At 32.5% G+C, this 27,511-nt stretch overlaps 3 protein-coding genes across 3 annotated transcripts; 2 read left to right on the top strand and 1 right to left on the bottom strand.

The window, feature by feature from the left end:
• Nucleotides 1-4,477: 4,477 nt before the first annotated feature.
• LOC118045736 (cytochrome P450 81Q32-like) lies at nt 4,478-6,214 on the bottom strand. The gene is made up of 2 exons (XM_035054430.2): nt 5,275-6,214; nt 4,478-5,159 (listed from the first exon to the last, which is right to left on the bottom strand). The coding sequence occupies exons 1-2, from the start codon at nt 6,154-6,156 to the stop codon at nt 4,551-4,553; spliced, it is 1,491 nt and encodes a 496-aa protein (XP_034910321.1). The 5' UTR covers nt 6,157-6,214; the 3' UTR covers nt 4,478-4,550.
• A 7,644-nt stretch (nt 6,215-13,858) lies between these two features.
• LOC118045731 (probable receptor-like protein kinase At5g24010) lies at nt 13,859-16,863 on the top strand. The gene has a single exon (XM_035054427.2). The coding sequence runs from the start codon at nt 13,883-13,885 to the stop codon at nt 16,517-16,519; it is 2,637 nt and encodes an 878-aa protein (XP_034910318.1). The 5' UTR covers nt 13,859-13,882; the 3' UTR covers nt 16,520-16,863.
• A 6,907-nt stretch (nt 16,864-23,770) lies between these two features.
• On the top strand, nt 23,771-26,675 carry LOC118045730 (probable receptor-like protein kinase At2g23200). Its single transcript, XM_035054426.2, has one exon. The coding sequence runs from the start codon at nt 23,868-23,870 to the stop codon at nt 26,457-26,459; it is 2,592 nt and encodes an 863-aa protein (XP_034910317.1). The 5' UTR covers nt 23,771-23,867; the 3' UTR covers nt 26,460-26,675.
• The last annotated feature ends 836 nt before the right edge of the window (nt 26,676-27,511 follow it).

Here is a 27,511-nt window from a genome sequence, read left to right as displayed (position 1 = left end):
TTTAAGAGTTTCATTTAAGAGAATAAGATGGGAGTTTAGAGTTTGTTTTCATCAAATGTTGCCTCCCTTGTATACAATAATCATGTATGATTGTTTAATAATTTTTCCTTTTATCTAATGTATGTTTTTGAAGTTTATATTATTGAGAATATATGTTATTTAAATACTGAAAGATGAACCGGACTGTGCAATGTTGAAAACATTTTTTAGTATAGAAATTAAAATGAATAGCCTATGTAGTCATATAGAAGCCTTAAAAGACAGGTAATTTTTTATAACCTTTGCTGAAATTTGGTAGAAATTTCATTAATGTAAATTATATTTTAAAAAATTTTAATTTTTTTGTTTTTATTTAAAATAATTTTTTATATTTTTAAATTGTTTTGATGTGTTAATTTTAAAAATAATTTTAATTCTTTTTATTTTAATTTATTTTTTTACCTTAAACCGTTTCGACTGTTACAAATGTAAACAGGTCACTCCAACCTACTCATGCTCTCCCTTGCTAAAGCTATATGCTCTAATTCCTCCCATCCCTCTTCCTATTTCATCTCTTCATCCTCGATGTTAAAATATTAGTATCATCCTATCTTGCCGCCGTCCTACATACCCACGACTTCTTGTTGTAATTAATATTTCAGACGATGTTTGAGGTTGTTTATAAAGTAATTTTTTAAAAATATTTATTAAAATAATAATTAAAAAATATTAATTTAAAAAAAAATCATGGATACCTGTTTCCAACGACAACAGCTGACAAGCACCCTTCTGGTTAGTTCCCGCTGCAGGTTGAGACCTCGATGTCTACGATTGAAGGAGAATTGCAGTCAAGGAGGAGTATGAAATAAATATAGAATTCATCATAATAATTCATAGAAATTCATACGAACAAGAGAAGAGATTAATGCACGGTTTTTTTCTTTTTTTTTGTATTTGAGTGTATTTTAAAAATATATTTGGTTTGATAAAATATTAAATTAATTATTTAAGTGTTTTTAATACTGATTTTGATGTAGTAATATGAAAAATAAAAAAATACAAAATTTAAAAGTATTTTAAAACTAAAAATATTTTTTTTACCATACTAATTATCGTATGAAGGTGGAGTGTGAAATACTAAATTTCTTTATCTTAAAAAAAAAAAAAACACTCTATATAAAATAAAATGTGTATTATCTTATTATTATTTTTTAAAAAGGATAAGTCTTCTACTTAAGATTTATTAAAAAAATGGAATGTAAAATTACAAATACCATCTGAGTTAAACTTTCATGAGTAAATTGTTAGTTTTAGAAACTATTAATTATATGACCCCCGCGATGTCACGGGTCAATTGTTTTTACATAAAAAAATATCAAAAATAACTAAGATTTAAAAGCGTTAGGTCTTTCTGCAAAGTTATACTCAAGAATCTTAAGTTTGGCTGCAACGCTTGACCTAAGAGTAATATTTATAATATTAATAATAACATTAAACTTGCATGACCTAAGTTTAAGTGAGTTTGGTTGCAATTCCAGACAGCAATGGTCTTGGATGTAAGTTTGGTTATAAGATCGTGTCATAGAAATGTAATAATTAAATAGATTAATTAAAAAGAAAAAAAAAACCAACAGACAGAAAAAAAACTAATGAAGAAAAATAAAAAAAAAATTCTGAATTAATTAGGCTAACCCTTCAAGGCAGTTTAACTCGTCAAACCTTGGATTTATGTCGTGAAAGTTTGATAACTAAATAGAAAAAAAATTGACGGGTTACCTAGAATTAATTGGGAAAACCCATCAAACCAGGTTAACCCGTCAAACCCGGAATTCGTGTCATGAAAGTTTGATAACTAAATAGAAAAAAATTAAACATTAACAAACTAAATTAAATGAAAAAAACCAAGACAAACAAAAGGCTGATTCAACCTTTTCACTGTCGATTGCACTGTGAATTCATAGTCAAAGACATAAAAACAACAAAAAAGCAAAAAAAAAAAATCTTTAATTAGCCAAACCTAAGATAACTAAATAGAAAAAAGACATCAACCAATAACTAAATATAAAAAAAAATTCATATTAATGAACTAAATTAAATAAAAAAATATTAATTCAAAAGAAAAAAAAAAAAAAAAAAAACTTATAAGAAAAAAAAACTAATGAAGAAAAAGAAAAAAAATCTAAATTAGCTTGGTTAACCCGTCAAACCTAAGATCCGTATCATGAAAGTTTGATAACTAAATAGAAAAACATTTAATATAAAAAAAAATAAAAAAAAAATTAATTAAAAAAAAAGGCATCAATGCCTTTTTACCGTGGACTGCACTGTATAGTCCATAATGAAAGGCACAAAAAAAAAAAAAAACTAAAGGCATTAGCCTTTTTACTGAAGACTGCATACAATATTAAAAGATGAAATCGAAAGAAAAAAACTAATGAGAAAAAAAAATCCGAATCAACTAGGTTAACTCGCCAAATCAGGTTAACCCGTCAAACCTAGGATTCGTGTCATGAAAGTGTGATAACTAAATAGAAAAAAAGATTTAATATTAATGAACAAAATTTAAAGAAAAAGATTAATTAAAAAGGAAGAAGGAAAGGAAAAAAAAAAACTATAGGAAGAAAAAAACTAATGAAGAAAAAGAAAAAAAATCAGAATCAACTGGGTTAAACCATCAAACCTGGGATCCATGTCATGAAAGTCAGATAATTAAAACAGAAAAAATTTAATATTAAGAAACTATAAACAAAAAAAAAAAATTAAAGGCATAAGCTTTTTCACTGTGGACTGCACTGTGCAGTTCACAGTAAAAGGCTTAAAAAGAAAAAGGAAAAGAAAAAAAAATAAAGGCATACGCCACGAGTTATTTTTTTTTTCTTGCATAAAAAATATATATAAAAAAAAAACCTAAGATCTAAGAGTGTTAGGTATTTCTGCAAATATATACTCAAAAGTTTTGGGTCTAATTGCAACGCTTAACCCAAGAATAATATTTATAATATTAACAATAATATTAAACTTACATGACTTAAGTTTAAATGAGTCTAACTGCAACACCGGATCCAAGAGCATTGGATGTGGGTTTGACTATAAGGTCGTGTCATAAAAGTGTGATGATTAAATATATTAATTTAAAAAGAAAAAAATAAAGAAAAAAAGTCAATAGGAAGAAAAAAATTAATGAAGAAAAAGAAAAAAAATATGAATTAACTAAGTTAACTTGTCAAACCTGGGATTTGCTTCATGAAAGTTTAATAACTAAATAGATATAAAAAAAATGATGGGTTTACCTAGAATTAACTGGGTTAACCCGTCAAACCAAGTTAACCTATCAAGGCCGAGATACATGTCATGAAAATTTGATAATTAAATGAAAGAAATTTAACATTAACAAACTAAACTAAACTAAATGAAAAAAATAATTAAAAAGAAAAAATCTGAGTTAACTCTTCAAATCATGTTAACTTACCAAATCCGGGATCCATGTCATGAAAATTTGATAATTAAATAAAAAAATAACACTAACAAACTAAATCAAATAAAAAAAATCATTAAAAGAAAAAAAAACAGTTGGGCGTTTTATTTACTTTTTAGTATATGTTATAATATAATATAACATAATATAATAATTATAATAATATAATATATTAATAATGGGGAAAGTGTTAAAGGCATGAGAAAGCTAAGTGTTCTTTCACGCCTTTTAGAGTATTGTTAATTATTAAGTGCCTAATCAAACCAAACATCGACTCTGCCGACGCTCACCGAAAGGCATCCAAGGAAGTGGCAAAGTGGTTATTTTTTTTTTTTAGATTAACGTGGGTGTCTGGGCCAGCTTGCGCGCACCTCGACTAATCCCACGGGCCCTGAAGTTAATGACCATGTAAGCCTCTAGTGGCCATTATATGAGCAACCTAGGGTTCGAACCTGAGACCATAGAGGAAGCAAATCTCTTGGTTCCAAACTTTTACCACGGGGGCACCACCTAGATGGTTGGTAAAGTGGTTATTTCCACCGACATAGTAGTGGGCATTCAGCATCTAACCTGGAGGGTATCCAAGGAAGGGTACCGTTCCTTTTTCTTTTTCTTCTTTTTATTTTTTGTTTATTTCTTTTTAATAAATGTAAAAACAACTAAAAAACATGAGGTTGATTTAACGGTTCATGCAAAGAGTGCAAAAATATTAATATATTATTTTAATTATTTAGAAACAAATTCATACTATATATTTGAGTGGCGTGGCTTGAAGTGAGGTTGGGCGATACAATCTATATGGGAGCAAAGTTTAATTAACAAATATGTGATGTGGCTTAAGGCAAGGTTGCGGGTTTGACGGGGCAAATAAACAATAAGCAACCCATGCGTATGGGCTATTCTTAATAATTTCATCGGTTTTTTTTTTTTTACTATTTTTTTTAATTTTATCTTTTTAACCTGAGGTTTATTTTTTTTTTATCCAAACCGAAGAGAGATCGTGTTAATATTGCTGCGAGCAGGTAGGAGAAAAGGAGCATTCTTGATGTATTTATTAATTTATTTTGATGGATACATCCTGGTAATCCCAGGTAGCTTAAGACAGAATGTTGTTCAAGTTTGGACGAGCTTTACACATGACCTCCAATGGCTCGGCTCTGCTCATGAGGTTGACCATCTTTTCAGTCATGTCGATTTCCTTTCCACCAACTCCCTCCCAGTCGAAGCACTGAATCAGCGAGCCTAAGGTCAGGGCCATTATTTTGTGTGCCAAGACCTCCCCAGGACAAGCTCTCCTTCCCAATCCAAATGGCAAGTGCTTATATGCTTCGGATTTCCAATTCTCAAATCTCTCAGGCTTAAACCTTTCTGGGTCCTCCCATATCTGGGGATCTCTATGAATGGCCCAGGCATTCACAAGTAAAATTGTTCCAGCTGGCACATCATAGCCTCCAACCTCACAATCTGCAGATGACATATGCGGTGCTAAGAGTGGTACAACTGGATATAGTCGTAAGTTCTCGAGGATGATGCTCTGAAGGTAGTGCAGTTTTGAAAAATCTGATTCATCTATTAAACGTTCATGGCCAATTTGAGTATCCAATTCTTCTCTGGCTTTCTTTACCACATCTGGATGGTTGAACAGATTACAGACTCCCCATTCTATAGATGTGACAAGTGTTTTTGTCCCAGCAAGCAACATTATCTGCAAGAACAAAAAAGAAAAAACAAAAAAAAAAAAACAAAGGGCAGTACCATTTAATAACAGCTTGATGCGGCAGTCCTCAAATAAGCGAAAAAGAGTAAATCATGAAACTAACCAGAATAAGTCCTTTTATAATTTCTTCTGTATAGTATTCGGGTTCAGATTCCTGCAAAGTAAGCAAATGATTTATCATTGTGTTTCCATTCTTGTCTCGTCGAAGTTCATCAATCAGTCCTTGCAAGATCAGATCCATCCTGTTACTGAGCCCAGTGCACCTCTTGATAAATCCATTATAATCAACAGATTGAAAAATGGGGAACACGTCCCCAAGATTTGTCAACTCACTAAGGGCAGCATACCCTTGTAATGTCTCCTTAAACTTGGTTGCCTCCTCAACTAATTTCACATCTTCACCGTAATATCGCTTCCCTGCAATCATTCTCATTACTATATTAAACGTGAAGTCCATAAACATGGACCTTAGTTCTACCTTAGCAAAACCATCGCTAGAATCTCGATGGAGTCTGCACACCAATCGCCTGATTTCGTCCTTTCTGATGGCCAAAAATGCGTTGAGGCGAGACGAAGAGAAGATTTCAATTGCGCAAATGCGGCGAAGGTTGCGCCAGTGATCGCCATAGCTGGCTGAAGCAAGGGTGGTGTTGTTGTAGTGCAAATACTTGCCAGCTAAGAACTGAGGACGATTGGCAAAAACTATGTCATTCTTGGTGAAGCATTCTTCAACAGCTGACGGTGATGATACAACCACCACAGGTCGAGGGCCCAGTCGAAGAGATATGATTGGGCCATATTTCTTTGAGAGGTTCTCAAGACTTCGATGGATGGGTTGTCTGAGGAGATGGAGATGACCGATAAATGGAATAGCTGGTGGGCTTGGAGGGAGATTTCTACGTTTTTTTCTAGTTTGTAGCAACAACTTAACTGCAAGAATAGCAAGTAAAAGACACAGAAATGAGTAAACATGGTTGTCTTCCATTTGTATGGACTGAGTATAATCAGTTCTTGTCTGATTTCAACACAATCCAACATATATAAAAGAGTTTTGCACTTCTGCTGCTGTTTAAAAGTCGCTTGTCAGTTGCATTTTTCTTTTTTCTTTTTCTTTTTTTTTCACAAAAGATGTAAGCAAAATTAACTTTCTTTCTTTATATTATTTAAAATTATTTTTTGATCATTCTTCTTTGGCACATTGGGGAATTTCTACGAGGAAATTATGGCTGCATCTAGAAAGGCAGTTTCATTGACTTAGAATTTAACGTTGACTTTTCGATTCCCAGCACCCAGTACTGCTACTGAACACCCTATAATGGACTTTTAAGTTTTCTGGAGGAAATAATTTCTAAAGGAACTTGGAATGACTGGTGAATTTGGCGGAAAGGGAGGTCTAGAAATGCAGGACGAATTTTTCGGCCGACTTTGACGATGTGTTTCGGTTGATGCGAGACCATCTAGATGATCGAAAATGAAATCGCCAAATTTACGGCTGCCCAGTGTGCGAAATGTCTTCTGGGTTGCAGTTATACTGTTTAGGCCAGCCAATTACAGGAGGAACACAAGTAGTATATTAGATTATTTTATTTTATCCCGTGCTGTGCCGCATATAAAAGTAGTTTTTCTTTAATAAAATATAAGTATTCAATTATTGTTATCATGTTTTCTGATAAAATAGGCATAAATTCAAAATAAGATGTTATTTTTATGTTTTAAAAATATTAGTACGATGATATATTTGATGAATTTTATTTTTAAAATATTTAGATTATAGCATATTAAATTAATTTATATTAATTTGTCAAATTTATTATCCAAATCAAAAAATAAAATTAAAAATAAATTATTAAAAATAATTTTTAATCAAGCCAATATTGAAGTATAAAATATTTTAAAAATAAATTAAAAAAATAACAAAAAAAACTTCTTAAGTTAACCCTAATTAACCTAAAAAACATAAATTCACGATCCAGGTCATGAAATTGAGAAAAACTCTATAGAGAATAAATGAAAAAAAAAAGTTGATTTAATGTGGGTTAACTTGTTAAAGTTATGAAAAAAGTTGCAAATGAAAAAGTTGCAAAGCCCAATTAAAAAAAGCATTCAATTAAAAATGGATCTTAAAAAAAAAATAGAGTCAACATTGTCAACTTAACTAAACCAATTTAATTTTGAATGATGAAATTAAAAAAAAATTAATTAGAAAAAAAAAACAAAAAAAATAATTTGATTTAATCTGGGTTAACTTGTTAAAGTTATGACCCGATTTATGAGATTGAGATAATTTATAAAAAATAAATAAATAAAATTATAAAACCTCACTATCAACATATCTAATGTTAAAATCAAGAAAAAAAAATAAAATTATAAAATCTACCAACATATCTATAAGACCTATATATAATTTAGTAAAAATAAAATAAAAAAATTATAAACATAATTTCTAAAATAATTTTATATTAAAAAATAAAATAACAATCTTATATTAATGAATAAAATAAAATAAAAAAAATTGCCGAAGAATAAAATAAAAAATAAAATAAAAAAATACTTAACAGTGTTTTGTGGATCTTTTAGCTAAATAGTTGGCTTTGTACTTTTATTTTATATTATCTCAAAATTGTTTTTTCTCCTAGTACATGTGCGCGCCCGCCCCGTGTTACCTGCCTTATTCTTATAAAGCAAACGAGACAAACCAACTTGCACTCCAGCCGACGTCTAGCCTTTTTATAAAATACTTATTTCATCACGTGGCTTGAACCATCTAGTACATGAGACCTCTCCTTAATTTAAAATTTCATCCTTGTTCCCTTCGCACTAAAATGGATATTACTTTAGACAAACCTTTTTTATATTTGGTTATATATTTATCGCAACTTTCACTTTACCTAAAAACAAATATTGTAATTGTTTTTTTTTTTTTGCTGCATGTACGTCTCTACAAATAACTCTATTAGACTCGGCTTACATTCAAAAAACATAGCCTCTAAAAAAAAAATTAATTAAGTAACAACAAATTATTTAATGATATATTTCATTTAAATTAATATTACTATACATTTCACATATGCAACAAACGGAACAGAGCTGCTTGTGTGTGTTGTCACCGAACCATGAATTTGTCGATTCCGATTGCGAGCACCAGACTATGAGCATTGTGTGAACCACTCATACATCACGTGCTCAATATATTGTGGCCATATATCTTCCAAGATGTATAGTAGTTTGAAATCCCTCCAAACCGCCACGGTGTACCAGCCTTGGAGATCGTCATCTCACATGTTTTTTTTTTTTTACCTTTTTTTATGCTTCATACCAAAAATCACGTACCTACTTCCATAGTGAGAAATTAGATTTTAAAAAAATATAGTATTGTTTTCAATGTTACTTAATTGTCGCGTGATTTTTTCACACCTTCCTCACAACATTGTCAAGTGTGTTGTCGCACTTGAATTTGTGTTGCATATTAAATAATTTATTCAAAATAAAAATAATTTATTACAATATATTAAAAATAGGTTGGAAATTAGAAATTAACACCAACCTCACATTTATCAAACCATGCATCGATATTTGGTATCCATTCAGGATGTTTGGATACCAGACTCTATTGAAATAATGGAATCTCTATCGAGAATTTAAACGTTGATCATATTACTCAGGCGGTCTCAATGTTTGTGAACCTTAAAATAAATTAAATTAATAAAATATAGATTAGTTGTTCATAAATTATGTTATAATAAAAAAAAAAAAACTAAAACCGAAACAAACTTACATTGAAAGGTCGTTCTTCCATCGTGCCTCGTACTTGTGGGTGAATTGATTCTACTATATATGAAGGCACGCCACATTTGCTCTGTGAAACCGCGCTGGAAGAGGCAACATCAGTAAACGACGCAAGTGCCTCTTCTTGATTGGCACCTAAGGGCATGTCCTCCTCGCTGCTAGATTTGTTGATTTTGTTCTACGCATCTACATAATTTTATATGAATAGTTATATAATTAAATTTGATTGTTAAAAAAAAAAATTGGCAGCACCTCCCTTACACCGGAGACTACCCAAAATTTTTAAACCTGCAAATATTGATAAGAGCCGCAACCAATTGACCCCATTCAAAAATATTGTATATAACCTAACATCTATACAAATAACAATTAAAATTAATGAAAATAATTGAAATTGAACAATAACAATTAAAATTTAACAAAGTGTTCAATTATTATGGCAATACAAAAAACAAAATATATTGAACAAATTAAAAATAAAATATAGACTTTAGGAATAAAAAATGATTATCTTAATAATGTGTTTATTTCAAGACTTTATCTACATTATAAAAATATACCAAAACAAAAAAATAACAACAATAGCTAAAACACAGAACAAATAAAATAAAATAAAATCTTAAAGCAAATGAAGTAGAGGAAATACATAACTTTTAATTTGTTGAAGATATAATTAGAGATTACAAGCAAAAAACAAGAAATTTGAAACAAATGAGAGGAAAAAAAACAAAAAAGAGAGCTGTGAAACGAAGGAGATGAAGAAATGAACTGAAAGGGCGGTCACTGAGATTTATAGCATAGTTTTACCGATGAAATTGCCGACAACCAATTTAAATGATATTATTTTTAATTATTTCGTTGGTGATGTTTCGAAAATCCATCGATAAATTTTGAATTTCACACTAAAATTTTTAATTACCCTCCATATTTTTCGTTGTTCATCAGTAATTCCATCGGCAACGGCACGTGGTCAGAAATGTATTTAATACCTGCCCTTTGGAATTTGCACCATATGTTGGTGAATTTATCTGTAATTATGAATTGCTGACAAATGCCGATGAACTGTAATTTGTCTGCAAAGTCGTAGGTGATTGTGGCATTTCTAGTGCAACTCTTTGTGAAATGCCGACGGACTGTAATCTGTCTGTATAGTCGTAGGTGATTTTCCAGTGCAGCTTTTTATGAAATGCCAACGGACTGTAATCTATCTGTACAATCATCGGTGATTATGGCATTTCTAGTGCACCTCTCTGTGAAATGTCGATGGACTATAATCCATCGATATAGACATCGGTGATCATGCACTGTGCATGAAAGATTATGTTTGTATTGCCTATTTACCTTCTTGTAAAAACTTTATTACAAACTTCCCATCACACAAAACAATAACATCAGCTAACATTTATAAAATAAATATTTTGTGTTATAAAATATCATCTATAATATATATTACATTATAAAAAATTGATTTACACTTTATGTGATTCTGATAGTAAATAAAAATTTTCTTCTTGTTCGTCATTAATTGAATAGTCATCAGCTCCATCATAATCTTCAATATGGATATCATCTTCATCGATTTTTACTTGTCCGCTAGAGCTCAAAAGAACATTCAACCCCTCTACGTCAACATCAACAAGACTATCATCGAAAACACGAAAAGTTGAATTTTCTTCCAAGTTAATCGAAGGAGCAACTCAATATGGTTTAACCAACTCACTAACTTGAAAGACTTCATCTCACACACTTGTGTCTTTGTTCTCATCCTGAACAACTTTGATACGACCCCTAATTTTTGTTTTTAAAATGGATAACCAATCAACTCTTGATCGATCCTTTCTAGGTTTATGTGTAATAAACTTGTTGACATTGTTTTGCGTAAACAAAGACATCATTTATGTTATGGAGTCTAGCTTTTGAGTTGATTTCGACCAGACCATAATGAGGATCAACTTTGATTCCTCTGTCAATGATGTCATGCCAATAGCATTTTAATAACATATAAAAGTTGGGGCACATGCTCATTTTCTGGTATCCTAAACCAAGGGGTTTCATCATGGACTTCGCAGCATAGAAGTTCTTTTTCAACCTGTTCCCTTCAGGTAAAATGCTTCTCGTCCATTTGATAATTTTGTCATACCCAACCTCACTCAACCCGTGATCTGACTTAATGGTGAACAACTGTGCTACAACCGATAATTTACTGTGGTTCGTGCAACCATCCTAAAATAGTTCGTCAGAATCTTTCAACAGATTAAAAAACCTAGTTGTATCTGCATTAAGTTCTTCTTTTCTTCTTTTATGATTAGACATTGACTAGCATTACCTTGATCCATTCTCATTGCATCCATAATCATATTCCTGTAAGGATTATTGTTGTCATTTGCAACTCCATGCACATTGTTAGCACTAGAAGTTGGCCAAACCACCCTTTCTCCCATGCTCTAATTACGAACAAATAGTTCTCCGTGTGCATACCAACACAAGTAATTCTCTATAAACCCTTTATGTAGAAGATGCATCATTACAATATGTGGATGCAGATACTTTTTATTTCACACTTCCTGTATGGACACCTAATACCGCCTCCAGTAAAATTTCTGGGAATAGATGTTGCGAAATTAATAAAACCTTAAACCCCGTTACAATAATCCATCCTTCGCAATCCTTGAGGTGAATCTCAATACATCAATGAATGATCATCCATAACTTCTATCGAACCTCTATAAAATTATGATGACAACATGTATTAATTAACTATGTTTGGTAAATAAATTTGCAAAAATATTGGTTTACCTCGAGATTATCCAACGAGCTAATTACAATTTTTCATAAATATTAATTATCAATTATCAACGTCCATACAAATTTATAAATATAAATTTATGAAAATTACAACTCCGCAATAACATTGATAAAAATTAAAACAGACCCATTAAACAATCTATTAATTATTTCACCACAACACATGTAATTTGGTAATTCAATAAAGTTTCAGCAATTTACAAACAAATATAATTTTACAAAATCTAAAACAAACCATAACAAGTACAAAATATACATTCATATACTACAAGTTTGTTTGAGAAATAACAGTAAAATATATACATACACTACCAAAATACGTATTCTAAAAAAAAAAATTGACATTTAAATGTTAAAATTAAAAAAGATAGATTTACTTACAAAAAATAATAAAATCCACAATAAATCATAACATGGATGTTGTAACCACAAAACTTAAAGAAATATGACTTGTGCTGAGAAGAGGGATATATTTTTTTAGAAGGGCTAGTTGTTTGTAGTTTGGGAGGGGAGAGTTGGGATAGGGAAGAAGAATGAGAAATAGGGGATGAGAGAGTCGGCAAAGTGGTGATATATTCACTTTTACCGATGGCATCGCTGATGGAATACTTTTGTTGATGATTCCATTGGCAAGTTTGACGATGAATTGGTCATGTCACTGTACGGAGAACCTGGTTTGAATCCCTTAGTGATTATATCGATAAAATCGCTCGCAAAAAGTTTCACATCAGCAAACCGTCTTTTTTTTAATTATAAATATTATGTCTCTAATTCCGTCGGTATATACAGACTAAATTATAGATGAAATGGTGTCCGTCGGTAATTATCATCGCAAATTACCGACAGAATTATTCCATCGGTAATTTCGTTAGTTTTAAGAAAAATTTCTAGTAGTGGTTATTATAATTTCATAACTTGGATCACCTGTTTTATGGGTTAACCATAGTAGAATCAAGTAACTTTATTGTGTTCTTTTTTTAAATTAAATTTTTTCTATCTTCATCTTTTAATCAAGTTTTTTTTAGACTCATTAAGTAGATTTGGTCACATTGAGTTAATCTTCGCACAACTTAATTTGTTTTCTATTAGAAAAACATTAAGAGTACCTAAATGTTTCTTCTTTTTTTTTGTTAAAAAAACTTGATCCAACCCGCAGCATAACATGTATCAACGATACAATCTTTTACTAGTTTTTTTGTATTTTTTTGTAAGACATAACAATAACCATACTCATTCTTTAGCAAAGTTAGCCAGATTTGTAGATAGAATATACGTCTGTTATTTTCTCAACTACTAAGATAGATTGTACAAAATCTTCATTCTGATTAATGAAAGTTATGTATTTTTTTTTTTAAAACAGAGTAGTCTTTATAAATATCATCTCGAAATTAGTCCTTACAGTTTTGAATCATTAATAACTTAAGTTTTTTTTTTTGCCAATTTTGACCGTGTTTGTTTACATGCTCATGCTATACTTTTCAAAAATAAAATTTGTTTTATATTAATTTTTTTTATGTTTTTAGATTATTTTAACATTTTGATGTTAAAAATAAATTTTAAAATAATAAAATATATTATTTTAATATATTTATAAATAAAAAACATTTTAAAAAGCAACTAGTATATTAATTACAAACACTACCTTCATATTTGTTGTTGCTAATCAATTAGGGACAAGTTTTAATTAAGCCTTCAAGATACATTGAACAGCGAATGAACATAAGAGTTTTTTTTTTTTTTTAATGTATGCTTCATATATTGTTGTGTAGAATATATTTTCTTAGTTGAAAATTTATTAAAGTAATATTTTTTTAAAATTTTTATATTTTAATTTTAACACATCAAGATAATTTAAAAATTTTAAAAATAAAAATATTAATTTAATATTTTTTAAGATAAATATACTTTTACAACGTATCCAAAGATAATTAGAAAATTACTCCCGCACCGGTAAGAAGCGAGGAAGGAGAACGGTCAATAATTATTGTTTCTTCAAAAACCAGGTTAGTTTCTAAGATTCTATAACGAAGACCTCGCAAACTGGGTCAAGCAAGGATGATAACAGTCAATGAGATTCTTTAACGACAGGGTCACTTTTTGGCTTTGATAATTTCTCGTTGATGAAGTTCCTCCTTTGTGACTTTTCTTCTCCTTCATTCATTTGGTTTATCTCTTTTATTAGAGACAACACCTGTACAGAGAGTAACAGATACAAGTCAACAAGTCTTCCACTGAAATTTCAAACTTGCCAGTACTCTTTTATCCTCATATCTTCCGCTCCTGACATCCTTTCCTCCGTTCAAAGAAAAAGCATCAAATATCCTCATCCAATTTCTATGGAGTTCACTCTTCATCCTCTCTTTCTTCTTCAATTTCTTCTTCTTCTTCCTCTTCTTTCATCCTCAGTATCTTACAATCCTTCGGTTAAGTACTTCATGAACTGCGGATCAGACACCAACGTCGATCTTGAGGAATACCGGACTTTTGTTGGTGATGAGAATTCTAACACTTCCTTCTCCGTAGGAAAAAGCAAATCTATCCAAAATGAAAACCCTTTACCCGGCACATCACTCCTCTATCATACAGCTAGAATCTATAAGAAAATATCCCCGTATAGGCTTGATATCACTCAAACTGGTTCCTACCTTGTCCGCCTTCATTTCTTTCCATTCAGCTCCAAAGGGACTCATCTTGCTGATGCTTTGTTCAATGTGTCTGCTTCAAATTTTTCACTTTTAACAGATTTTAGAGTCCCGAACAGTACTACTGAGTTCCCAGTGATCAAGGAGTTCTTTCTCACGATTGCTGCAGGAAATTTCAAAATCTACTTTCAACCAGCTGAAGAAACAACTTTTGCTTTCGTGAATGCCATAGAAGCCTTTCTTCTCCCACCAAATTTCTACATGGATAATTCAACAATTCCTCCTTTACAGACCAAAGATGGAGCTCTTAGGACACTTTATAGGATCAATGTTGGAGGTCCAGAAGTTAACGATACCCTGTGGAGGAATTGGGTACCAGATGATGATTATCTAGCTTTTGGGGGTTCGGGTGCAAACCGTTTTTTTGGTGGTGTACTTCATGAGGCCAGATCAGGAGGGTTGATTGTCCAGAAAATTGCCCCGGAGTCTGTGTACACAACTTGCAGAGAAGCGAGTGTAGAAAATATAACTTGGCGTTTTAACGTGAGTAAGAAAGCTAGGCATCTTGTTCGTCTGCACTTTTGTGACTTTGTCAGTGAGTCACCAGGTACTGTGAAATTTGATCTCTCTATATCTACCAATTTCAGTTACGTGATCGATCCTAATTCTAAAGGGGCTAGTGATATGGCATCTCCATTTTTCTACGATTTTGTGGTTCCTTCTGATGATTCCGGATATATGAGTTTTAGTATAGCCCCAGGAAATAATTCTACTAAGAAAGTTGCTTTTCTGAATGGACTGGAGATCATGGAGTTTGTGGGGAAAAAAATAATTGAAGTGCCTGTTGATGAACGTGAGCCAAAAAACCATCTAGCTCTCATAATTGGTTCAGCTGGAGGTGTGGCTCTAGTCTTGGTTTTGATTTTATTATTCTCATTATGTTTGAGATTAAAGCGACCAAAGCCCGTAAAAGCTGAGTTTCTTTATGGAAAAGGGAGGTCTTCCAGTTGGATAACTGAAAGAACTGAAAATGCCTCCTCCAAAGTTACTAATTTAAACCTCAAACTGAAGATGTCTTTAGCTGAAATACTGGCGGCGACTCATAATTTCAATCCAAAGTTGTTGATTGGTGAGGGTGGGTTTGGCAAAGTTTATAAAGGAACTCTTGAGAGTGGTATGAAGGTGGCTGTGAAACGAAGCGATTCAAGTCATGGCCAAGGTCTTCCAGAGTTCCAAACTGAGGTCATGGTCCTTTCAAAGATTCAACATCGGCATCTTGTTTCCTTGGTTGGCTACTGCGATGAAGGATCGGAGATGATATTGGTTTTTGAATTCATGGAAAAGGGGACTTTGAGGGACCACTTGTACAGCAGGAAGGAGTGCTTAAAGAATCCATCTGCAAAAACTGAATTGACTTGGAAACAAAGGCTTGAAATCTGTATTGGCTCAGCAAAAGGTCTCCATTACCTCCATACTGGTCCAGATGGAGGAATCTTTCACCGTGATGTTAAGTCTACAAACATCTTACTTGATGAACATTACGTGGCCAAAGTAGCTGATTTCGGTCTTTCTCAACAAGGAATGCCTGATCCGGACCATATAAGCATGGGTTTTAAAGGTACTTTTGGTTATCTTGACCCTGAATATTTCAGAACTTTTCAGTTAACCAACAAATCAGATGTGTATGCTTTTGGTGTGGTGCTTCTTGAGGTGCTTTGTGCTCGACCCCCTGTTGTAGACTCACAGCAGAAGGAAGAAATAAACTTAGCTGAATGGGGGATGTTTTGGCAAAAGGAAGGGCAGCTTGAAAAGATTATTGATCCTCTACTAGCAGGTCACATCAACCTTAATTCACTGAGAAAATTTGGTGAAATAGTCGAGAAGTGTTTGAAGCCCCAGGGAGGAGACAGGCCTAATATGCATGATGTGTGCTGGGATTTAGAATACGCAATGCAGCTTCAACAGACTGCAGTGCATAGAGAGGCACATGAGGACACCACCATAACAGGTGTTTCATCAGATTCAGCACTCCCAGTTATGCAGAACATGAGATCTAATATGTTCCCAGTTGATGATTTCTCAGATACAACAGATACTGTAATGTATCCCAACTAAGAATTATCGATTCCAGATGATCTCCACGAGTCAGGAATGAGCTCTCAGTACCTCCTATTATTATATCAAATTTCTCCAGCAACGAATGGACTTTGAAGTCATTTGAGTATATGCTCTAGTTAATTCATGTTGTCAGATTAGAAGTTCTAAATAACAGCAACTACGTTCACAAGCTTTATCAATTACACCAAATGCCTTAGTAATTCTCTGGGTTGGAAGTGCCTGTTCAACTAAGAGTGATTGAGATTGATAGCTTGACAGATTTTAGATGCTAATATATTTATCCCTTGGATGCATATCTGTAAAATATAAATAATAATAATAAAGTTTGATTGGATGCTAAATTTATTGAAATTGAAATTCATGATAGATTTGTACGAATCATGGGCTCAATTTTAGGTACTAAATATGAGACCAAGCAAATCAAGATGACTTGCTCAAAACTTGATAGACTGCATCCTAAGAATTAGCTTTTCCTTTTAGGAACAAGTATTAGAAAGAATACATGATTTTCAAGAAACCTAGTTGACTCGGTTAACATGATCTTTAAAAATTTTAGTTGATTCGACTAACCTAATATCTAAGAAGTCGAGTTGATCCAATTGACACGATCTTCAAATTGGTCTAACTAGCTAATTCACTACATGTAAACCATCATTTGAGCTCATGGTGTCTCTCAATGGACAAATTTGAATCTAATTTCTGCAAACCCAAATAGAATTAGCCGGCCTATATTTCCTTACCTACCCTTTATGTTGTTGGTACTTAGCACTAAATGTTAGTGGGACCCTTCTTACCATAGTTAGGTCTATAGAATAATATTAAAGCATGTCAATACTAAAGTATGATCCATTTAACACCATATTGTTTTTAATAAACAATGTAACCATTAACTAGTAGGGTTAATTACCTCAAATAATTGCCTTTGAATTAGGTCAAATAGTGTTTTTTTATACATGCCCCATTCATTATGTAGATTGGTGTGTTTCATGGGTTTAAAAAGACACATGAAACACTAGGTAAATTTAATTCTTACATTCCTTGCATGCATAAATATTCTTATTCTCTAAGCACTTGTATTTATCATATTCTTCAATATACTTTGTTACATACAAAACACAACCTTCAAAGTTATACCTATCATACAACTGAACAAACCTAAGAATCAAAAGGTCCCTAAAGCTCTATATAGAACATGTTTTATAGGTGTCATGACCAATGCAATGTTTCTTCTTCAACTTCTTAACCTAGTTATTTTTTTTTTTTTGTTAAAAAAGCCTAAATCCAATGCAATTTTCCTTAAGCTTCATTATAATTAAGTTTATAAAAATAGTAAACCCATCTAGTATATTGCAGGTAGTCCAATATTGTATTGAATATGATAAACATTTTCTTGTTTAGCATAAACTAAACCTTTTTTATTTAAATTTCCTTAATATGCTGAAGCATTAGCATTTCGTAATGTAAATTGTAGCCCAACCAAATATGTTAGCATGTTATGTTACTTGTTATTTTCCAGCAAAAACAATCCCTATTGTGAAATAATACGCTTTCTAGTTCTTATTTTGTGACTTGTTTATAGTTACTTGAGTATATAACAATTATTGCTACTTATGTTTTACAAATATTCTTCCAATATTAATAAGAAGGCATAGCAATTCATAACTTGAAACTCATTTGTCAAGCTCATCTACCTTAATCACTTTTTGTTAAATGTTGCTACATCAATCATTAATTCTAAATTCAGAGAACAATGGAGTACCTATTAGGTCAATAAAGAGTGATTGATATATGAGTTTCTAGATGTTAATTTACATGCCTTCTTATTAATTTTGAATTTATATTTGTAAAATATAAGAAATAATAAAGCTTGACTAGATGCTCAATGTACTAAAATTCATGGTAGATTTGTCTAGGTTAGCTAGGTAATAGATATGGCAAATCTTACGTCTAATCAATGCCCTAAAATGTCATGAAACGAAGACTTTATCTTGTATCCATGCCGATCCCAAATGTAGATATAAGTCGCATCATTTCATCTTCCCAAGAACAATTATGACAACCACATGAGGGAAATCCTAAAAGATTTACAACTTTTAAGTTTTGAAACTAACAAATGGGAAGTTGTTAAATGTCGAGAGATTATAGGCCACTGTTAATGAAGAGCATGTATATATAATGTTTGCAACTTCTCTCATTCTATCACTTTCATAAAATCAAAACAATTACACCTTTTCTATCTTAGTCTTAACAATTTTAGGCAAGTGTTCATCATTTTATGACTTGTAAACCAGCCATTAAATTACCATAAAAATAGTCTTGTTTCTTTTCTACTCACTACAAAGGAATTTCAGTGTGATTTTGAGTTATAGAGCTAATATTCAAAGGAACTCTAGTCGTGTTTTGTTAAATTTGGTGAGAAAAATCTATTTAAGTAACATTTTTCCAAAATCTTAAGAGTTTTTTAAGTCATGATAGATATTTTTAGTGTAACTAATGAATCCATGGCTACCTTGTATGAGGAGGCCCTAAGAAACTTTTTATCTGAAAGCACTTTGAGATAATCACTCTATAAAATAACAAATTTTCATACTCACTTTGAGCTAATATCCCTTTAAATAAATAAATTTTAAGAAATTCACTTTAAGATGATCACTTTATAAAAACTCAAATTTCAAAATCACATTAAGCATATCTCTCTTCAAAATGAATATGTTTTCAAAAAATCACTTCGAGAAAGTTACTCTATAAAAATATCATTTTTCATGAGGTAGGTAGCTGCTCAATCTAATTAATTGTTTTTTAAAATTTACAAGGTAGATCACCTAATGATTTGATAATTTCATAAAAATAAGGTCACCCTTTCAATTTAACTATTTTAGAAAAATAAGGTTGGTCACCTCTAAGTTTAACCAAAATTCAAAATTCTCTAAGTTGATTTGCCTCTCAAGTTTGATGGTTTTTAAAGTTTTTTTAAAAAACATTATAGTTTCTTGACAAGCTTACTACAAAAAATATATGAATATTACTTTCCATAGGGCTTTGTATAGTAAGCATTGTAAAGATAAAACAGCTGTCATAACACAAATTTTGACCTCTTCTTTTCGAAACTTTTTTCAAAAATCCAAAAACAAAAGTAAAAATTCTAAAAAATAAAGGGTTTTCAAGGCATTTTCACCCATTTAGTAGTTTTCAACGTCTTTTTAAAAAAATTCAAAAAAAAAAGAAGAAAAAAACAGGTTTTTGAAGCATTTCGGCCATTAATACATGCATTTCATAATTCTTGATTAGTTTTCTTATCAAATTAACATTAAAGTTGTTTTGAAAAAAAAAAAAAAAAAAGCAAAACATAAAAAACAAGAAAACTAAAAAAATCAAAATTTGAAGTAAGACAGACAAGTGGACTAAAATGCAAAATAAAAAAAAAATAAGGGATCAATGTAAAATGGAGTTACTTTGGGACCAAACAATTGAAAATAAAATTACATAATTTATAGGCTACAAATAGTTGAGTTTTGAGAGGAGGGAGAAAAAACCCTAGCCACCCATATCACAAAATAACCCATAAAAAACTCTAGTCTTATATCTCTTTCACTTCCCTTTTTAACACCAAAAACCATAGCCGCCCATATCATAAACCAACCTATAAAAAAAACTCTAGCCTTATCTCTTTCACTTCCTTTTTCACCACCACAAACCCTAGCCACCAATGAAAAAATTTAAAAGGAAGCGAAATAGAAAAGAGAAAGTGTGCTGGAAAAAAAATAAATAAAAAGAAAAACTATTCATTTTTTTCTCCTTGCCTTCATAAAATGAAAAACCCTAAACTGTCTCTCATCACTCTCTCTCTAAAATCAAACCACTATGAACTCACAACTCAAAACAACCATAGCCCTTTTATTTTTTAACCAAAACAGTAGAGAAAACTAGTTGAGATTATAAAAACAATATAAAAAACTTGCAACAAAAATGGAAGTGAACATGACATACTTGCAAACAAGTTCTTTATAGAGCTTTAGGAACCCTTTAATGTTTAAGTTGATTAAGTTTTGTGAGGATTATAACCTGAAGATTGTGTGTTGTATATAGTAGAGTGTGATGAAGAAGATGATAAATGCATGTTCTTAAAGAAAAAGGAATTGTGAATACCCATGGAACACATGACTTGCATGGAGAAGGGAGAATATATGAATATATTGAATAATTTTAGATAATAGCTTTTAATGATTGGTGGTTATATTATTGATTGAAAAATAATGATATCATATAGGTCTTTATCTAGCATGGGCATGCCTTAATATCATTTTTTAACCTTAGGTTATCATTTAATTTAAAATATCAACTATAAATAGGATAGGTGAAAAAAATGAGTTTGGAAAATCATGTACGAGTATGCAAGGCTTACTCCTCTGAGGAACAACTAAGTTCAAATAGGGGGTTTGTATATAGTGGCTCAGATGGACTACTTCGAAGATTATGCTAGCTGGGTCAACTAAGCTTTTTAGAGACTATGCATTCTTTCTAACGCTTGTGCTAAAAGAGAGAAGTAAAGTCAAGTTTTTTTTTTTTTTAGTTTTTTAACACAGCTAAAAAAATAGTAAAGTAACACAGTTGAAAAAATAATTAGAAAACTAACACACTTTAACAAGTTGATCTGAGACTCGTTTTGAATTTTAAATCTTGCAACCCCATTTCTTTCTTTTTCTCTCCTTTCCTCATCCTCCCTCTCTCTCTCCCTCACTCCTCTCATCTCACCACCAATTGGATCTCTCTCTCTCTCTCTCCACGACTAAAAACACCTAAAAAAGGCCTTAAAACATTGATCTCTCTTTACATCACTCATCCCCCCCTCTCTCTCTCTAGCTCTACATGTGGTAACCTCTTTCTTTCTCTCTCTACAACAATGGAGTAAACACATTCCAGCCGAAACACCACCACTGGTCACTTCACCGACCATATTTCACTTTTAGAGTTATATTGAACACTTCCCCTCAATGAATTTGATATAATTTATATTTAATTAATGTTAATTTGATTTATTAAATGTTAGGGTTTTGAATTAAAAATTAGGTTAATTAGATTTAATTTATGTTTAATTACTATAAGTATGTGATTTAGTGAATTAAGAAAATTATGTGTTTTAAATGTTAATGTTGATTTAGGTTAAATTATGGATTAGGCTAATTAGATATATTTTTAGTTGATAGTTAGGTTATTTTCTTAAATAATCAATTATTTTAGGTTGTTGTTGATTGTGAATTAACAAAATTATGTGTTTGAAATGTTAGTATTGATTTAGATTAAATTATAGTTTATGTTAATCAGATATATTTTTAGGTGATAGTTAGGTTATTTTGTTAGATAATCAATGTTATATTTTTAGTGAATAATTGATGCACTTTGATTAACCTCAAGATATTAATACCTTAGAATTGTGTTTCGTTGTGTTGTTTGAAATAATACTGAGAATTTAGGAATATTATACTTCTATGGTGGTATCATTGTTAATATTGACAATGGTATCACTTATAATGAAGGAAGCCATGAATTTTTAATTGCTACAATAGAAATCTCCATTAACAAATTATCAAAAATATTATGTTATCGACTTGGCTATAATATATTTAAAAATATAAGTTGAAATTACTTGAAGTATCTTGCAAACAGGGATTCATCAAGCTCATTATATTAATGTACCATTCTGTAGTGATGAGAGTATGAATTCAATGTTTGGGTTTGCGATGATCTATGAGATTAATATGTTGGAGGTTTACTGGAATAGTATACCTAGACAAAAAAACTCTTCTAGTATGGAGTTGACTCAGTTTTCAAGTAACTCTTAGAGGACCACACAAGCATCACAAATAGCTAGTCCTTCTAGGTTAGGTGATGATGCTAATAGACAAGTTTTGGTGGAGGAAATTGTTAATATGGAACCTCAGTTGAGCATGACATTTGCTTTATATTGCTATGAAGAATTTGAACCAAGTGATGATGAAGATAAGCATCACATTGATAAAGTTGTCTTGTTATATGGTGTAGGGCTAAATATTTCAAGGTAAATCTCACTCATGTCCACGAGTTTTATTAGGATGAGTTAGATGCCTAGCTGCCACATCAGATATGTAACACATGTATTTATTTTTTTTATTCATTTGAACATTAATTATTTAGTTTAGATTAATTGTCTGAAATAAGTTATTTATATGTTTTGAAAGGTTATACGGATACCTTATATGAAGGACTTGATACTTTCAGCTTCGTCAATATATCATGAGGGATCTGACATGTGGTTAGCACAAATTCTATTGCATTGTTTTGACATTGTTAAGAGGCATTATCTAGATCAGGTAATATAATAGTTTGGACTATTTAAGCATATTCTGGATCATGTTGATATTGAAGATGAGCTACATAGTATTAATCACTAGGGTAGGCGCAAGAAAAACTGGTAGGTAATTCATGCATCTTACATTGATATCTGGGATGCTAGAATGAATCGTGTTTTTGAGGAGCGGTATCCAATGATTGATATAGATACTTACATGACATGTATTTGTTCATTACACCGATCTAATCATGTTTCCTGAAATATCCACAAAATTTAATATACTATGCCTCCCAATATCCAAGATAGAATCAATCGGTAGACAATATTATTTTATATTTAATGCCAGATTAATTTTGACTTCAGAAAAGAAAATAAATCCTACCTTTAGTGAGTAAATGTGTTTCTTTCAGTCTGTAGTATTCACTTTTCTTTAATGACATTCTCTCTCCTTTTTTTTGTTTAAGAATATCATTTCATCTTGATTTATTTTATTTTTTTTTCTTTTTAGAATTCACTTTTTACTAATGTTTAGTCACTATTGCTTAAGATCACGCAAAACATCTTCCTGGCAAAGTCCGTGACTTACACGTTAGAAAAGATAATAAAGATATTTGACTTAAATGCCTTAGCCACGTTATAATAAATTTAGAATTAAAAAATAATAAATATTATCTCTAAAAAAAATTATTTTAAAAATAAATTCATTATTTTTATATCTTTATCCCTACATATTTTTGTTTCTATTCTCAGTCTTCTTTCTTTTCCCAGCTGTAACCAATGAATATCTAATGGAATAACTACGAGGGACCCATGGTATTTTAACTGATTCTTTCCAAATGCAAAATGACAACCCATTCTTTTGGCAGATTATGCAGCCCTTCTTTAACTAGACCTTCCTGTAGCCTTCTTATCGTGTAGACTCTGAGGTCCACGAGTTGACCTGTCTTGGGCCTTCTGAAGTCTTCTTTTTTTGTTTTGTCCCAAGCTATTCGAAAGAACCAGTGCTGAATTATCAAAATGGCGTTAATAATCCTAAAATTAAGAAAAGAAAAATCAGGCGAAGGCACCTTTTCCATGGAGATGATCCAGAGCCACAAAACCCGATATCCTCTGCCTTCCATTTTGTTTCTGCTTCACATGTTATCATTTCACCTCCCCTCCTTAGCTTACACTGTTCCAGACAAGTATTTCATCAGTTGTGGTTCAGACACCAATAGTACTGCTTCTGGCCGGACCTTCATCGGGGACTTGACTTCTGGGAATTCTGGCTCCTTCACCTTTACAGGGCAGAGTAGTCCTGTTAAAGATAGCAACAAGTCAACAGCCACACCACCTCTCTATCAAACAGCAAGGATTTTCAGAGAACGATCTTCTTATGAGTTTGTGATCAGCAGTGCCGGTACTTATTTGGTACGACTCCATTTCTTTTCTTTCTCTTATTCAGCTAACCTCTCCACAGCCCTTTTCGATGTTTTGGCTTCTGAAATTTCACTTGTTGATAACTTTAGTGTACCGCATAGTAGCAACTCTCCCCTGATAAAGGAATTCTTTATTAACATCACTGTTGGCAAATTTCCGATATATTTTATGCCCCAAGGATCATCTTTCGCATTTGTCAATGCCATAGAACTGTTCCTCGCCCCCGAGAACTTCATTCCTAGTTCCGCTCCACGCGTAAGCCCTGCTGGAAGTGAGGGTAATTACGAGGACATACTCTCTAAGGCTTTACTGACAATCCACAGAATAAATGTTGGAGGCCCCACACTCTCACCTGAAAATGACACTCTATGGAGATATTGGATCCCAGATGATAGTTTTCTCTATAGTCCAGACACTGCCAAGAACATCAGCTTTCTTTCAAGTAAGCCTAATTCCGAAGGAGGAGTTAGCGAATACATTGCCCCTGATTTGGTCTATCAGACTGCCAAGGAGATGAATATAGTTAGCAGTAGGCCTTCAAATTACTTCAACGTAACCTGGTCTTTTAATGTGAGCAAGAATGCTATGCACTTTGTTCGCGTTCACTTCTGCGATTTTGTAAGTGTATCACCTGGTGCTTTGTTGCGTTTCAATCTCTATATCTATAGCAACTTCAGTCTTCCAATCTCTCCATATGAGAGAACTAGCCAGGTGGCCGCTCCTTTCTATGATGAATTTGTTGTAGATTCTGATGATTCTGGAATTATGAACATCAGTATCGGCCCCCGTCAAGATTCTGGGAATCGTACTGCCTTTTTAAATGGGCTAGAAATCATGGAGATAATGGGGGAACTCGGAAAGGTAGCAAGGACAAGTGATCCCAAGAACAAGAACACTAGTGTCTTTGTTGTTGTTGGCTCAGTTCTTGGAGGTTTGGTTCTCATCTGCATTTTGGCAGTTGTTTTATGCTTGGGTCGAAGATGCAGGAAACCAAAAGCAATGGAGACTTTGGATTGGTCACCTGTGCCGGTACATAGAGGAGGGAGCACTGACAGTAGGCTGCAGGTACCTGAAGGTGCCATGTTTGGCTCCTTGACGCCTAATTTAAACCTTGGATTGAGGATCTCTCTTGCTGAAATACAGTTCGCAACGAACAACTTTGATATCAAAAAGAAAATTGGCAAGGGTGGATTTGGGACTGTCTTCCGAGGAACTCTGAGTAATGGCAGTGAAGTTGCTGTGAAACGAAGTATGCCAGGGTCACACCAGGGCCTTCCAGAATTTCAAACAGAGATAATCGTTTTATCTAAGATTCGCCATCGCCATCTTGTTTCTTTGATTGGGTATTGTGATGAAAATTCCGAAATGATACTGGTTTATGAATTCATGGAGAAAGGGACATTGAGGGATCACCTGTATGATTCAGCTTTCCCTTCCTTGCCTTGGAAGCAAAGACTTGAAATTTGCATCGGTGCTGCAAACGGTCTTCACTATCTCCATAGAGGATCCTCTGGGGGATTTATTCATCGCGATGTCAAGTCCACTAACGTCTTGCTTGATGAGAACTACGTGGCCAAAGTTGCTGACTTTGGGCTTTCAAGGTTATCAGGTCCTCCCGATCAAACTCATGTCAGCACAGTTGTTAAAGGCACCTTCGGTTATCTTGATCCTGATTACTTTAAGACCCAACAATTAACAGAAAAATCTGATGTCTACTCATTTGGCGTTGTTCTTCTTGAGGTTCTATGTGCAAGACCTGCTATCAATACCTTGCTTCCACTAGAGCAAGTAAATCTAGCTGAGTGGGCAATGTTCTGCAAGAAAAAGGGAATGCTGGAACAGATTGTGGATGCTTCAATAAGAAGCGAGATCAACCTCAATTGTCTAAGGAAATTTTTCGACACAGCAGAGCGATGCTTGGAAGAATATGGTGTAGATAGGCCTAATATGGGAGATGTGGTGTGGGATTTGGAGTACGCATTGCAACTACAACGAACTGCTATGCCAAGGGAGCTACATGAGGACAGCACAACCGATGCTTCAGCCATGCTAGCACTGCCTAATATTCAACATCTTCCTTCTCTTAGCATGTCAATGGAGAGGGATGATATGCCCATGTTGAGAGAGGATCTATCAAACTCACCGGCGATTGAAGTTTTCTCCCAGTTAAGAATTGACGATGCCAGATGAATGCTTTAGGTATTACAGAGATAAGTGTAGCAAAGTTCTAAGTTTTCTCCCAGTTGGCCTTGCACAGACTGAACTGTCTTCTTTCATATGCCCCTCTTTGCATACTTCCTTTCGATTTTTGTTTTGCGTCGGACAACATTGCTAGTCAAACTGCAAGGCATGTTTATAATAGCAGAATTTTGCAATAAACAAAAAGCAATTTGGACTTTGTACTAATATTATCCCTGCCAAGATATGCTTGATCTGTTTGCTTCCAGATTTCAACTTTTTGTATGAGAATCTCATAAACAACCATCAAAAGTAAACTTTCCTTGATATTTGTAAAGAACAATATTTAAGAAATTCAAAGTTCAATGATAATGAGTGTAATAAGGTGCTCTGAACTTTTTCTTTGGGAACCATAGCAATTAATAAAGATAAGATTATGCAGTACCGCTCTTTAATATTTTACACAGAAATTCAAAACGATATATATTGTTTTCTCCGACGCTATAGGAATTATATAATGGAAGAAGCAATGTGAGTCTCACAGCTTGAAACAATGAGGGCTTGCAAGAAAGGAGGATATCTATCAAATATTTCTCTTTTCCCTTTCCATGTAACCTAGTAAATGGAGCTTCATTTTTCTAGACATGGGCCTAAACAGCACAGACCTGACATGGGTTTATGACGATGAATGAAGTTTAGTTGCCTGATGTTACTGTGGCCTTGTCTTGAATGTAGCAGCAAATAGGAGTGAACTCCGGCCACCCTCCCCAGAAGACAAGTTGTTGCCGATAGCGGTGGAATCAATGCCAAAGAAATTCGAAGAAGAAAACGTTCACAGTTTCATTAACCTCTGCCTTTCCTTAACTGACCAAGAAACAGGAAAGGTAGCTAAACATAACGGTCAAATTTCTGCGTTATTAGTGGAACATGAGTTATTTACTCTGTGCCTTTGGTGATCCTTTTAAACATAAAATTTATTTGTTCATCTAACAACATTCACATCTGCTATGGGCACCATCTAACAACATCAAAGAATTTCCATGAAACATGCACTTTTAACCTAA

Source organism: Populus alba, chromosome 5, assembly GCF_005239225.2.
Source record: "Populus alba chromosome 5, ASM523922v2, whole genome shotgun sequence".
Classification (NCBI taxonomy): Eukaryota; Viridiplantae; Streptophyta; class Magnoliopsida; order Malpighiales; family Salicaceae; genus Populus; species Populus alba.
This window is presented reverse-complemented; position numbering and strand designations above follow the sequence as displayed.